Genomic DNA, 15,961 nt, shown 5'->3' on the forward strand with positions numbered 1-15,961 from the left:
CACTCCCCTGAGTCCTATAGACACTAGTGCCAGCCCACGAACTTTCTGGAAGCCAGAAATAATGTTTTGACCCCCAAAAGGGAAAATCAGTTCCAAATAGAAATTAATAAATGTATCCAAATGTAACCTATTAACTGGAACGTAACCCATATACTTAAGAATTATATTTGATGTAGGATGTGGGTTCATATATTTTATGTAATTTGGGCCGGGCGTCCAAAAGTATGTGTTTAGGGCCCTTGGAGCTATTGAAATGGTCTTGAACTGAGTAGAAGGGTGTGGGACGGAGGTGAAAGGGTAGTGTCAGGGCTGGTTGCCTTTCAAGTGATACCAAGCTATAGGCCCTGGCCCTGGGGAGGCAGAGGATGGCCGTTTTCTAATTTACACAAAAGTTCCCAGTGGATGATGTTATGGGAAAGGGTTTGAGGAGTCTGGTTCTAAGAGTACCAGACGCAAGGGGTACTCTTTCCTGACCACAAGAAGAAAGTGAACTGAAGGCTTGGCGCAGAAAGCTTTTTGGAAAGAAAGGTTACGTGAACTGGAGGTGAAAGGGTTGGGTAAGTGGCACTGGGTTTAGAGGAGGATAAGGCATCAGGGAAGTCCAGGGTCAGGGAGTTTTAAAAATGCAGAGGATGGCACCCCAGAGTGCACCACCTTTGATGAACTGAGGCCCTGAGTGAACACGTGTGAGTTAGGTAAGGCATCCCAGGATGGGGGGTTAGATTACATCCTGAACCTGCATTTTGGAGTTAAGGAAGCAACATACCTGTTGAGTTGTGTTATGGGTTTCTTCGGGATTGGTGTGCCTCTTTCGCATTAAGCGCAACAAAGAAACCTTAAAGTGAACCCAAATTCTGCCGCTTCTTGTTATTTAAATAATTCCATCCAACACAGGAAAAAGGAAGGGTATTGGTGGCTATAGGAGGTATGAAATGAGTTTTGTATTAAAGTACATATTTGCTTCCTTCAGATAATTTAGGTGGTAAGAATGTGACGTCAGAAAAGAACTGAACATTTGGAGAATACATGCTCTTATTTATCTACTACACATCAATGCTAGATATATTTCCCTAAAACATATTACTTTTTTAAAGCAAATTCTGTCCTTAAGTCTCCACCCTCCACATTTCCACTGCCAAGTAGGTTACCACAGGGTTTTTCTACTTCTGCACTATTCACATTTTCTGTCAGATAATTATTTGATTTGGGGGACTGTCCTGTGCATTGTGGAATATTTAGCAGCATAATGAAATGCCCACTAGATGCCAATAGCATCACCCCCCCACCCCCAGTATGACAGCCGAACTGGCTCTAGACATTGACAAATGTCCCCTGGGGGGCTGAATCACCCCCAGTCCAGTTGAGAACTACTGGACTACAGGCTAAAGCCTACCATCTTTACCTGGCTTTCAAGTTTTTTCATTATCTGTTCCTAATCTACCTTTCCTAGAATTTCATTCAGGCTAAAAGAACCCCAGTGCAAGAGTTCTTTCTCTGGTTTCCTCCGTAGGTTATCACCTAGTCTTCTTCTTGGACACTTTCAGGGATGGAAAAGATTAAAAATCTTTACTTTGCTGGAAAGTTCTTACATCTATGATGTCTTCCTGCTTACAGTTAGTATTTGTTGAGTCCAGTTAAATCCTTTTTCCATTTGTGAAGACTTGTGATATTAAAACTTGTCATATTTCTCTCACTAAAGTATCTCTTCTTTAAACGATAGTCTTTCAACTCCCTCCATGTAACATAGTTTATAGATCGTCATGAACGTTCTGTTCTCTGAACAATATCAAGCCTGATAATGTCCTACTTAAATTATACTACCTAGAACTGAACACAGTATTCTAGATGTGGATCACACTGTTTGCACATAACAAATTATTAGTTTCATGTTTGTCCATTCTCCTTGACTCTGAACTTAAAGGCAGAAACAATTCTTAAGTCACCGTCTTTGTCTTAGGTTTACATAGTCAAAGATTACTACGTAGTGTCTTTGCATTACTAGCACAGTGCCTGGCCCTTAGTTGGTTTTCACAGATTTTGGTAGAATTTAGTTCCTTCTTAGCTACATTAATGTAATTTAAAATAACATTCCTTTACCTTTGGGGGCAGATATAGTACACTCTTGCCTTATAGTGACTTTGCAATCAACTAATCCTCTGCATGTTATAGATGAAAGGTTGGCAAATTTTTTATGGGCTAGATAATAAATATTTTAGGTTTTATGAGCCTTATAGTCTGTCACAGCTATTCTGCTCTGTCACTATAGCACAAAAGTAGCTATAGACAATATATAAATGAATGAGTGTGGCCATTTCTAATAAAACTATTCCTGGACACTGAACTGTGAATTTCATATTTCATATAATGTTCATGTGCCACAAAATATTTTGATTTTGAAAACATATTTTAAAATGTAAAAAACGTTCTTAGTTTATGGGCCATACAAAAACAGGTGTCAGGGTAGATTTGGCTCACAGGCAGTAGTTTGACAGTCCCTGATCTAGGCCGTTCCTTGTGTGATTGATTTTTTAAGTCTGAGTATATTAAATATCTTATTGCAACCTATCTTTCTAGCTTGCTCAGATTTTTTGTGTGCTAATTCTTTCATCCAGTATATTAGCTGACATCACAGCTTTGTGTCATCTGCAAAACTGATAAACATATTTTTTCCTTCCTTAATTAACAATAATCTTGAATGGGATAAGGGTAGAGGTCTTACACAGTTCATTTTGTTCCATTAATCACCATTCTTTTAGTATTACCATTCCAAGAATTATAAATATCTACCTAAAGTACTGCCTATCACCCATCCCATATTTATTCATCTCATCCACAGGGTGTCTTGGGATGCTTTGTCTGAAGTTTTGTTGAAATGTTCAGGAATATCCCTAATAGGTAGTAACTCTATCAAACAAACAAAAAGAAATATGTAGGTTTGGTATAACTTGTGAATTAATGGTACTGTTGCTTTCCAATTTTACTACTTTCTTGTTTAGATTTTCAAAGCTATCCTTTTAATAATGATGAAATTCAGTAATTTTAGAATTTTGTTGAAAATTCACATCCAAGTACATCAGCCTCTATTTCCAGGAATTCACCGTATTTTTTTGTCTTCAAACTAAATGTTAACAGTGTTCATATAACACCTGTTCTCTGGTATCAGTAGTATTAAAAGCTGTAGTAAGATTGGCAAGAAAAAAGGCAAAATAAAAGCATATTCGAATATATACTTTTTTCTGAACCACTGCTTTTAACACTTGACCAATCTTACCACAGCTTTTAACACTATCAATACTAGATTTTAAAATTACAATAGAAAATGCACTTTGTGCCAATAAATATAAAATCTAGGAAGAAAGAATTTTCTCAAAATACAGATTTCAAAATTGACTCAGGAAAGTGTAGAAAGCCTGAAAAGAACTACTGAATTGAAAATGGTCAAAAATCTACGTACAAACACTTTACTAGGCTTATAGGATCCAATGACCCAGCAAATAGAAAAATAAGGGAAGCTCTCCAGCTTCTTTATGTTCAGGGTACAGTCTAAATTCCAAATCCAGACATAGACTAAATAACAACAGAAAAAATTATAGGCCAATTTCACTTAGAAATATATTTGCAAAATTTCTAAAAATAATAGCAAACTGAATCCAACTATGGATAAAAATACCAGTACACCTTGGCTGTGTAGATAGAGTTTATGCTGAGAACTGGGGATGCTATAACATTAGAAAATCTTGATTTAATTTATCACATTAACCTGTAGAAACATCTATGTGATCACCTTAGTAAATGTTAGAAGAGCATTTGATAAAATTCAACGTTCATTTGTGCTTAAAAAATAAAAGCTAACAAACTAAAGAGAAGGGAATTTCTATAACCCAATGAACAGTGTCTAACAAAACCTTCACTGAGCATCACATTTAATGGTGAAATGTTAGAAATATTCCTTGTAAAGAATAAGATTTTAAAAAAAATAATGTTATTTTTTTTGAAGATCTCATTTATAGTAACAATGGAAATGATAAGGTATCTAAGAGTGAATCTAATGAAAGAGGCGAAGATATGTTCCTAGAAAACTGTAAAACAACTTAAGGACTTAAAAGAAGTCTTAAGTTAATGAAAAGATACTCCAGATCCATGGATTTGAAAACTCATTATAAACATGTCACTTCTCTCCCAATTAATCTATAACGGAATTGAATTATAATTAACATCTCAGAAAATGTTTTAATATAATTTAACAAAACTATAATAATCAAGTATAAAGCATAAAACAAAAAATTTTTGAAAATTAAGTAGGGGAATTTACCTTACCAGATATTAAGATTTATTCTATCTTATTCTATCCTTTTAGTTTCATATTTAGAGTGTGTCTCTTGAAAAGAGTACTTAGTTTTTTTTTTTTCTTCAGTCTTAAAGTGTTTAGTTTACTAACATTTAATGGAATAATCTGTGTGTTTGTGCTTAAATCTGTCTTCTGGCTTTTATTTTCAATTTGTCCTAACTGACTTAATTCTTTTTTTCTTCCTTTTCTACCTTCTTTCAAATTTACCATGTATTTTATGGTATTCCATTTTTTCCTCTCTGTTGGCCTCCTTCCTATAACTATGTTTTTTAGTGGTTGCTTTATCCTAAGTCTAGGATTATAACATGTATCCTTACTGTCTTTTTGTTTTTAACATCTTTATTGGAGTATAATTGCTTTACAATGGTGTGTTAGTTTCTGCTTTATAACAAAGTGAATCAGGTATACATATATAAATATCCCCATATCTCCTCCCTCTTGCGTCTCCCTCCCACCCTCCCTATCTCACCACTCTAGGTGGTCACAGAGCACTGAGCTGATCTCCCTGTGCTATACGGCTGCTTACTACTAGCTATCTATTTTACATTTGGTAGTGTATATAAGTCCATGCCACTCTCTCACTTTGTCCCAGCTTACCCTTCCCCCTCCCTGTGTCCTCAAGTGCATTCTCTACGTCTGTGTCTTAATTCCTGTCCTGCCCCTAGGTTCATCAGAACCATTTTTATTTTTTAGATTCCATATATATGTGTTAGCATACGGTATTTGTTTTTCTGACTTACTTCACTGTATGACAGACTCTAGGTCCATTCACCTCACTACAAATAACTCAGCTTCATTTCTTTTTATGGCTGAGTAATATTCCATTGTATATATGTGCCACATCTTCTTTATCCATTCATCTGTCGATGGACACTTAGGTTGCTTCCGTGTCCTGGCTATTGTAAATAGTGCTGCAATGAACATTGTGGTACATGACTCTTTGAATTATGGTTTTCTCAGGGTATATGCCCAGTAGTGGGATTGCTGGGTCATATAGTAGTTCTATTTTTAGTTTTTTAAGGAACCTCCATACTGTTCTCCCTAGTGGCTGTATCAATTTACATTCCCACCAACAGTGCAAGAGGGTTCCTTTTTTCTCCACACCCTCTCCAGCATTTATTGTTTGTAGATTTTTTGATGATGACCATTCTGACCGGTGTGAGGTGATGCCTCATTGTAGTTTTGATCTGCATTTCTCTAATGATTAGTGATGTTGAGCATTCTTTCATGTGTTTGTTGGCAATCTTCTTTGGAGAAATGTCTATTTAGGTCTTCCACCCATTTTTGGATTGGGTTGTTTGTTTTTTTGATATTGAGCTGCATGAGCTGCTTGTATATTTTGGAGATTAATCCTTTGTCAGTCGCTTCATTTGCAAATATTTTCTCCCACTCTGAGGGTTGTCTTTTGGTCTTGTTTATGGTTTCCTTTGCTGTGCAAAAGCTTTGAAGTTTCATTAGGTCCCATTTGTTTATTTTTGTTTTTATTTCCATTTCTCTAGGAGGTGGGTCAAAAAGGATCTTGCTGTGACTTATGTCATAGAGTGTTCTGCCTATGTTTTCCTCTAAGAGTTTTATAGTGTCTGCCCTTACACTTAGGTCTTTAATCCATTTTGACCTTATTTTTGTGTGTGGTGTTAGGAAGTGTTCTAATTTCATTCTTTTACATGTAGCTGTAGTTTTCCCAGCACCACTTATTGAAGAGGCTGTCTTTTCTCCATTGTATACTCTTGCCTCCTTTATCAAAGATAAAGTGACCATATGTGTGTGGGTTTATCTCTGGGCTTTCTATCCTGTTCCACTGATCTATATTTCTTTTTTGTGCCAGTACCATACTGTCTTGATTACCGTAGCTTTGTAGTGTAGTCTGAAGTCCGGAAATCTGATTCCTCCAGCTCGGTTTTTCATTCTCAAGATTGTTCTGGCTATTTGGGGTCTTTTGTGTTTCCCTACAAATTGTGCAACTTTTTGTTCTAGTTCTGTGAAAAATGCCATTGGTAGTTTGATAGGGATTGCATTGAATCTGTAGATTGCTTTGGGTAGTATAGTCATTTTTACAATGTTGATTCTTCCAATCCAAGAACATAGTGTATGTCTCCATCTGTTTGTATCATCTTTAATTTCTTTCATCAGTGTCTTACAGTTTTCTGCATAGAGGTTTTTTGTCTCCTTAGGTAGGTTTATTCCTAGGTATTTTATTCTTTTTGTTGCAGTGGTAATTGGGAGTGTTTCCTTAATTTCTCTTTCAGATTTTTCATTGTTAGTGTATAGGAATGCAAGAGATTTTTGTGCATTAATTTTGTATCCTGCTACTCTACCAAATTCATTGATTAGCTCTAATAGTTTTCTGGTAGCATCTTTAGGATTCTTTATGTATAGTATCATGTCATCTGCAAGCAGTGACAGTTTTACTTCTTTTCTGATTTGGATTCCTTTTATTTTTTTTTTCCTTTGGTTGCTGTGGCTAAAACTTCCTAAACTATGTTGAATAATAGTGATGAGAGTGGGCAACCTTGTCTTGCGCCTGATCTTAGCGGAAATGGTTTCAGTTTTTCACCTTTGAGAACAATGTTGGCTGTGGGTTTGTCATATATGGCCTTTATTGTGTTGAGGTAGGTTCCCTTTGTGCCTACTTTCTGGAGAGTTTTTATCATAAATGGGTATTGAGTTTTGTCAAACGCTTTTTCTGCATCTATTGAGATTATCATATGGTTTTTATCCTTCAGTTTGTTAACATGGTGTATCACATTGATTGATTTGTGTATATTGAAGAATCCTTGCATTCCTGGGATAAATCCCACTTGATCATGGTGTGTGATCCTTTTAATGTGCTGTTGGATTCTGTTTGCTAGTATTTTGTTGAGGATTTTTGCATCTATGTTTATCAGTGATATTGGCCTGTAGTTTTCTTTTTTTGTGACATCTTTGTCTGGTTTTGGTATCAGGGTGATAGTGACCTCATAGAATGGGTTTGGGAGTGTTCCTCCCTCTGCTATATTTTAGAAGAGTTTGAGAAGAATAGGTGTTAGCTTTTCTCTAAGTGTTTGATAGAATTCGCTTGTGAAGCCATCTGGTCCTGGGCTTTTGTTTGTTGGAAGATTTTTAATCACAGGTTCAATTTCAGTGCTTGTGATTGGTCTGTTTATATTTTCTATTTCTTCCTGGTTCAGTCTCAGAAGTTTGTGCATTGCTAAGAATTTGTCCATTTCTTCCAGGTTGTCCATTTTATTGGCATATAGTTGCTTGTAGTAATCTCTCATGATCCTTTGTATTTCTGCAGTGTCAGTGGTTACTTCTCCTTTTTCATTTCTAGTTCTGTTGATTTCAGTCTTCTCCCTTTTTTTCTTGATGAGTCTGGCTAATGGTTTATCAATTTTGTTTATCTTCTCAAAGAACCAGCTTTTAGTTTTATGGATCTTTGCTATTGTTTCCTTCATTTCTTTTTCATTTATTTCTGATCTTTATTATTTCTTTCCTTCTGCCAACTTTGGGGGGTTTTTGTTCTTCTTTTTCTAATTGCTTTAGGTGTAAGGTTAGGTTGGTTGTTTGAGATGTTTCTTGTTTCTTAAGGTAAGATTGTGTTGCTGTAAACTTCCCACTTAGAACTGCTTTTGCTGCATCCCATAGGTTTTGGGTCGTCGTGTTTTAATTGTCATTAGTTTCTAGGTATTTTTTAATTTCTTCTTTGATTTCTTCAGTGATCTCTTGGTTATTTAGTAATGTATTGTTTAGCCTCCATGTGTTTGTATTTTTTTAGTTTTTTTTCCTGTAATTATTATTTAGTATCAGAGCGTGTGTTGTCGTCAGAAAAGATACTTGATACGATTTCAATTCTGTTAAATTTACCAAGGCTTGATTTGTGACCCAAGATATGGTCTACCCTGGAGAATGTTCCATGAGCACTTGAGAAGAAAGTGTATTCTGTTGTTTTTGGTTGGAATGTCCTATAAGTATCAGTTAAGTCCATCTTGTTTAATGTGTTATCTAAAGCTTGTGTTTGCTTATTTATTTTCATTTTGGATGATCTGTCCATTGGTGAAAGTGGGGTGTTGAAGTCCCCTACTATTATTGTGTTACTGTCAATTTCCCCTTTTATGGCTGTTAGCATTTGCCTTATGTATTGAGGTGCTCCTATATTGGGTGCATAAATATTTATAATTGTTATGTTTTCTTCTTGGATTGATCCCTTGATCATTATGTAGTGTCCTTATCTCTTGTAACAGTCTTTTATTTTATTTTATTTTTATTTTTTATTATTATTATTTTTTTGCGGGATGCGGGCCTCTCACTGTTGTGGCCTCTCCTGTTGCGGAGCACAGGCTCCAGACGCGCACGCTCAGCAGCCATGGCTCATGGGCCCAGCTGCTCCGCAGCATGTGGGATCTTCCCAGACCAGGGTACGAACCCATGTCCCCTGCATCGGTAGGCAGACTCTCAACCATGCACCACCAGGGAAGCCCTGTATTTAATTTTTGATAGTTTGATTAGTATGTGTTTCAGCATGTTTCTCTTTGGGTTTATCTTATATGGGACTCTCTATGCTTCCTGGACTTGGGTGACTGTTTCTTTTCCCATGTTTGGGAAGTTTTCGACTGTAATCTCTTCAAATATTTTCTCAGAACCTTTCTTTTTCTCTTCTTCTTCTGGGATCCCTATATTTCGAATGTTTGTGAATTTAATGTTGTCCCAGAGATCTCTGAGACTCTCCTCAATTCTTTTCATTCTTTTTTCTTTTTTGTGCTCCCTGGCAGTTATTTCCACCATTTTATCTTCCAGCTCACTTATCTGTTCTTCTGCCTCATTTATTCTCTTACTCATTCCTTCTAGAGTATTTTTAATTTCAGTAATTGTGTTTTTCATTACTGTTTGTTTGCTCTTTACTTCTTCTAGATCCTTGTTAAATGTTTCTTGTATTTTCTCCATTGTGTTTCTGAGATTTTGGATCATCTTTACTATCATCACTCTGAATTCATTTTCAGGTAGGTTGCCTATTTTGTCTTCATTTATTTGGTCTTGTAGGTTTTTACCTTGCTTCTTCATCTGTAATGTATTTATTTGTCATTTCATTTTTTTTGTTCTCTTGATGGGTGGTGCTGTATTCCTGTGTTACTGGTTGTTTGGCCTGAGGCATCCAGCACTGGAGTTTGCAGGCAGTTGGGTAGAGCTGGGTCTTGGTGCTGAGATGAGGACCTCCGGGAGGCCTCACTACGATTGATATTCCCTGGGGTCTGAGGTTCTCTGTTAGTCTAGCAGTTTGGACTCAGAGCTCCCACCACAGGAGCATGGGCCTGACCTCTGGCCTGGGGACCAAGATCCCACAAGCCAGTCGCTGGGGGTTCTTCCCATCCCCTTAGGTGTCCACGGTCCCTCACTGGTGCCTCGTAAGTGCCCTAGATGTGAGGAGACGCGAATTCCGTATCCTCCTAGTATGCCATCTTGACTCCGCCCCATCCTTACTATCTTACTCTACTTTGAATTAATAGCATATCACTTCATGTTCAACATAAGAACTTTGCAAAAGTACTTCACAGAAAACACAGTGTCATTTACTTTTTTATTGCCTTTTGTGTTATTATATTTATTACTTCTACATCTATTAAATTTCTACCATTCATTGATATTGTTTTCACTTTAGTCAGTAGTCTTTTTTTTCTTTTTTTTTCTTCTGGCCACACCACGCAGCATGTGGGGTCTTAGTTCCCTGGCCAGGGATCAAACCTGTGCCTCCTGCAGTGGAAGTGCAGAGTTTTAACCACTGGACTGCCAGGGAAGTCCCCTACTCAGTAGCCTCTTAAATAAATTTTAAGAATATTCTTTTATGTTAGCAATATATTTGCCATCTCCAGTGCTCTTCATTCCTTCCCACAGATCCAGGATTCAGCTTGTAATCATATCCCTCCAGCCTAAAGTACTTCATTTAATATTTTTTGTACTGTGGGTCTACTGGTAACAAATACTTTCAGTTTTTGTTTGTCTTTATTTTGCCTTCATCTTTTTTTTTGGCCGTGTTGGGTCTTCGTTGCTGCATGCGGGCTTTCACTAGTTACGGCAAGCAAGGGCTACTCTTTGTTGCAGTGCACGGGCTTCTCATTGCAGTGGCTTCTCTTGTTGCAGAGCATGGGCTGTAGGCGCACGGGCTCAGTAGTTGTGGCAGGCAGGCCCTAGAGTGCACGGGCTTCAGTAGTTGCAGCTCGCGGACTCTAGGGCATGTGGGCTTCATTAGTTGTAGCTCATGGGCTCTAGAGCGCAGCCTTAGTAGTTGTGGCGCACGGCCTTAGTTGCTCCATGGACATGGGATCTTCCTGGACCAGGGATCAAACCCATGTCCCCTGTATTGGCAGGCAGATTCTTAACCACTTCGCCACCAGGGAAGTCCCTGCCTTCACTTTTTAAGGATATTTTTGCTGGGTATAGGATTCTGTATTTTTTCTTTCAGCATGTCAAGGACATCATTCCATTTTCTTTTGGCTTCCACTGTTAATGATAAGTCAGTTTTGATTCTTCTTGTTTTTCTGCATATAAGGTGTTTTTTGCTCGACTGCTTTTAACTTTTTTCTTTAATTTTCAACAATTGACTAAGGTGTGCCTAGGTGGGATCTTCTTTGTACTTATGCAACTTATGGTTCACTGAACTTCTTGGATCTGTCGGTTTATGTCTTTCATAGATTTTGGAAAATTTTCAGCCATATCTCCTTAAATTATCCTTCTATATTATTCTCTTTCTCCTCTCCTTCTGGGATTCTAGTTACATGTATTTCAGATTAGTTTGATATTGTTTCACAGGTATATGATGCTCTGTTATTTTCATTTTTTTCCCCTCTGTTTCATTTTGGATTATTTCTATTGACCTATCTTTAAATTCACTGACCTCTTCTTGTGCTGTGTCCAATCTGATGTTAAACCCATCTAATGAATTCTTTATTTCAGATTTGGTATTTTTCAGTTCTAGAATTTCTACTGTGTTCTTTTTTATAGTTTCCATTTCTCTGCTAAAATTCCCTTTCTGTTCACCCATTTTGTCCATCTTTTCACTGAATTCTTTAATCAATTTATAATTCCCGCACCTGGGTCATCTGTAGATCTGCTTCAAATGACTTTTTTTTAAGTTTTTAATTTTTAAAAAGTTTTTATATTTAAATTTTTTATTGAACTATAGTTTCTCTACAATATTATCTTAATTTCAGGTGTACAGTATAGTGATTCAGTATTTTTACAGATTATACTCCACTAAAAGTTATTAAAAGATAATGGCTATAATTCCTTGTGCTATTCAGATGACTTTGCATGTTTGACATTGTGTTTAAAAGAATGGTAGACACTGAAGTAGATAATGTTTTTTTCCCAGAGAGAACACACAATTTTCTTTGTCTGCTAGCTAGGATAAGGGGCAGATCATTTCAGTCCAACTAGGGGTTATGCTGGGATTGTAATGAGTTGTAGTTTTATTTAAATTGTTTCAGTTTACCTCTGATTTCACATATTTGAGAGTGAGATCAGTTCTTTCCTTCATCAGGGCTTTGGGATCTAAGTACCCAAGACCATAGAAATCTTTCTTTGCTTTTTAGCTCACACCCAGTTTCCTGTGAAACTCCACTTAGGGGTTGATTTCCTTGATCTGATTAAGAGTTGAGCTGGGTGGGGGCTGGGTTACTTAGTTGCACTTCAACTCTGCTATACATAACAACATGGATAAATCTCAAACACATAATGATGAGTGAAAGAAGCCAGATACAAATGAGTACAAACTGTATTATTTCCATGTACATGAAGTTCAGGTGAAATTAATCTGTAGATTAGAAATAAGAACCACGCTACCTTTGGGAAGGAGAGAGGGGTAGTGACTAGGAGGGGTCGTAAGAAGGGCTTGTCTCAAATGCTGGTGATGTTCTGTCTCTTTACTTGGGTGGTGGTTACCTGGGTGTGTTTACTTTGTGAAAATCTATTGTACCATATACTTATGATTTGTGTTCTTTTCTCTATGTGTGTTATAGTTCAAAAACAAAAAAGAAAGTGTGTATGGTGGGGGAGGAGCTCTTGCACAAAAAAACAAAGTTAAAAAGAAAAATCAAGCTATAGAATAGAAGATATTTGCAATGCTATAACAAAGGACTTGTATACAGGTTATTTTGTTTTAAATTTTTCTACAAATCAAAAAGAAAAGGACAGAAGGAGAAAAAGCAACCCAATAGAAAATGAGCAAAGGATAAGAAAAAGCAAATAAGAGAAGAAGAGGCCTGAATAGCCCATAAACATGAAAAGGTATTCAGCCTCACTAGTAATCCTGGAAATACAAATTAAAACCTTATTGAGGACTTCCCTGGTGGCACAGTGTTTAAGAATCCGCCTGCCAGTGCAGGGGACATGGGTTTGATCCCTGGTCCAGGAAGATCTCACATGCTGCGGAGCAACTAAGCCCATGCACTACAACTACTGAGCCTGCACTCTAGAGCCCACAAGCTACAACTACTGAGCCCACGTGCTGCAACTACTGAAGCCCGTGTGCCTAGAGCTTGTGCTCCACAACAAGAGAAGCCACCGCAATGAGAAGCCCACGCACCACAATGAAGAGTAGCCCCCACTTGCCGTGACTAGAGAAAGCCCGCATGCAGCAATGAAGACCCAACACAGCCAAAAATAAATAAATTTATTTTAAAAAGAAAAATAAAACCTTATTGCGATACCATTTCACACCAATGAGATTGACTAAAGCTAAAATGTCTAACAATATCAAGTTGGTGAGAATATGAGGGAGCAGAAAGTTTCATACACTGCTAATGGTAATTTAAATTGTTATAATTTAGAGATCAAATAGATCAATTATTGACTTGGAGATACATTGATTCTAAATTTTTACAATTCTACTTCTACAAAGAAAGATACTCTTTATTATAAAGATCTCCTACATTTGCCAATGGATAGATGCACAAGGATGTGCATTGCAAATTTGTTTATAATAGCAAAAAATTGGAAACAGACCTAAATATCCATCATTAGAGAAATGGAGAAATACCTTACAGCAGTTAAAATGAATAAAGTAGATTTACATGTATCAACATAGTAAAATCTTGAAAACATAATATTGAATGAAAAAAGCAAGTAGCAAGGAGTATATACACTGTGAAAACGTCTAAGTTTTAAAAGAACAGTACATATTGATACATATATGGTAAAAGTATAAAACTATAGTCAGGGACTTCCCTGGCTGTCCAGTGGTTAAGACTCTGCACTTCCACTGCAGTGGGTGGGTTCAATCCCTGGTTGGGGAACTAAAATCCCACATGCTGCGTGACTTGGCCAATAAATAAATAAATAAAAATATAGGAAGGTTATTCACCAATTTCAGAATAGCTGTTACCACTGGGCAAGGAAGAGAATAAGGACAGTAAGGGGCTACTTATTTCTTTAAAAAAAAAAGTACCTATGGAAAAATGTTAACATCAAATCTGGGAAGTCAGTACACAGCTGTTTAGTAAGTGTAATATTCGCTCTACCTTGTTTGTTTATTTGAAATAGTTTTTTTTTTTTTAAGTTAGACTGGGGCTAGGCTATGAGGTGTATTAGAAGCCTTTCTTCCTTTTCCAAACACTCTTCATCTTTTAATTCTTTATAGATACAGCTTTCCCCATCACTTTGCATCTATATTTTGGTTTGTGCCTTATCACCAGTAGATCAAGGAGAAGGGTGAGTTCTGATGTAATCTTCTATGGTCTTCCTTGTGTCTTACCCTCCAGGGTTCATAGTAGAGCTCAACAATATCTTTTCATATGCTTTTTATCAGACTTAAAATATTACTCTCCAACAGAAATGTGTTTAAGTTCATGAACCAAGTGACTGATTTAGACTTTAAAAATAAGTGAAAAGTTATCTTCTCTCATTTCACATTTCTGCTCAAAAAAAAAATACCGATCATAAAGTATTTTTTAAGATTTAAATAATATTGCTTGCTATTTCAATTGATAAGTGTATGGATAAATAGTTACAAAGCGTCTGTTTTTATACTCTTCATTTTTTTAAATTTCTGAATTATAACTATATAAACACTTTTTAAAAACTTACCTACTAAGTCATGTCACTCTAGCGTATTAACTGTTTCCATATAATTGTTGAGGGTTTTAATTTTAGAAACAGAAAAATTATGTTGGTGTCAGGGACTTCTTTTGTGGAGTAGAGTAGTGCAAATACTCATATCTCACAGATTATCCCTGGGAGAGGTCAGAAGTTTACCTAAGTAAATATGTTAAGAGTCCTTCCCACTTGTTGAATAATTTGGTTGGTAAGGTTTGTGCTAGGCAACAGGCTTTCTCTCTCTTCCTTTGCTCAAGATAAAATTCAGAGAATAAAAAGATTGCTTTTGTTGTTCTGTTTTGTTTTCCTTGCAGGTTAAATACTTTAAGATGAGAAACATTGATGTTTGTTTGAGCTCTGAAGGGACTGAAGTGATTTTAGCTACATCAAGTGATGAAAAACACCCACCTGAAAATATAATTGATGGGTAAGAGTTACTGTTCTTTCTTCCTTAAAGTCTTAATATTAAGTCAGTGAACCCCCTGAGTACTGAGATTATGTGTTTTACAACAACTAGCACTGTTAAACATAGTTTAATAAATGTCTGGTGAACTAAATTACCTGACTACCCACTTTAGTACCATCCCTGGAGCTAATTCAGTTGTGTATATTTAGGGTTTTGATCCTTTTTTAAAAAAATTTCTTTATTTAATTTATTTTTGGCTGTGTTGGGCCTTCATTGCTGCGCGCGGGCTTTCTCTAGTTGTGACGAGCGGGGGCTACTCTTAGTTGCGGTGCACAGGCTTCTCATTGCGGTGGCTTCTCTCATTACGGAGCACGGGCTCTAGGTGTGTGGGCTTCAGTAGTTGTGGCACGCGGGTTCAGTAGTTGTGGTGTGTGGGCTCTAGAGCACAGACTCAGTAGTTGTGGTGCACGGGCTTAGTTGCTCCACGGCATGTGGGATCGTCCCTGACCAGGGCTCGAGCCTATGTACCCTGCATTGGCAGGTGGATTCTTAACCACTGTGCCAACAGGGAAGTCCCTGATCCTTTTCTTTATGAATTCCTAAACTGAACTTTTTAGAAAAATAGTTTTTAAAGATGTGGTCTAACAAGGCAAAACTTCAAACAACAGCTACCTCATTTTATGGAAGTATACATTTTAATATCTGGTTATGGTTTTATTCCAAGTTTTTCTTGGTAAATAGGAATATAAACAGTATGACTTACTATGTACTGCCTATTTTCTTTCTGGTCTAAGCAACATCTTTGCTGAACTGAATGCTTCACTTCTTGCTATCCACCTGCATTGTTTGGTTCTCAGCTTCTTGATATTCCAGTCACCACTCTTCACTGTGCTAGAGCTTATTCTAGGTAGGGATAGATATCATTCTCAGACTTTTAAATTCCAGGAAAAAAGTAGTTAATGGAAGAACTTCTTTTTTAAAAAAATTGAGGTATGTGGGACTTACCTGGTGGTCCAGTGGTTAAGACTCTACACTTCCGTTACAGGGGGCGTGGGTCCAATCCCTGGTTGGGGAAGTAAGTTCCCGCATGCCGCAGCCAAAAAATTTTTTAAAAAAATTGAAGTATAGTTGCTTTACTTTAGTAC

General features: G+C 36.9%; 1 protein-coding gene across 15 annotated transcripts in view; it reads left to right on the plus strand.

Annotated features, from left to right (window-relative positions):
* The window catches only part of IFT25 (intraflagellar transport 25), a 34,900-nt gene that overhangs the window by 701 nt on the left and 18,238 nt on the right, over nucleotides 1–15,961 (plus strand). For 5 of the 15 annotated variants that reach the window (XM_060305268.2, XM_060305297.1, XM_030870219.2 and 2 more), the window contains exons 2-3: nucleotides 13,956–14,026; nucleotides 14,725–14,837. In XM_060305268.2, coding sequence (XP_060161251.1) covers nucleotides 14,740–14,837 — 98 coding nt within the window. In that variant the 5' untranslated portion in view covers nucleotides 13,956–14,026; nucleotides 14,725–14,739. Of the gene's footprint in view, nucleotides 696–10,657; nucleotides 12,605–13,955; nucleotides 14,027–14,724; nucleotides 14,838–15,961 lie in introns of those variants that run through there. The other 10 variants (XM_060305360.2, XM_060305345.1, XM_060305308.1 and 7 more) reach the window with 6 other exon arrangements.

Source organism: Globicephala melas, chromosome 1, assembly GCF_963455315.2.
Source record: "Globicephala melas chromosome 1, mGloMel1.2, whole genome shotgun sequence".
NCBI lineage: Eukaryota > Metazoa > Chordata > Mammalia > Artiodactyla > Delphinidae > Globicephala > Globicephala melas.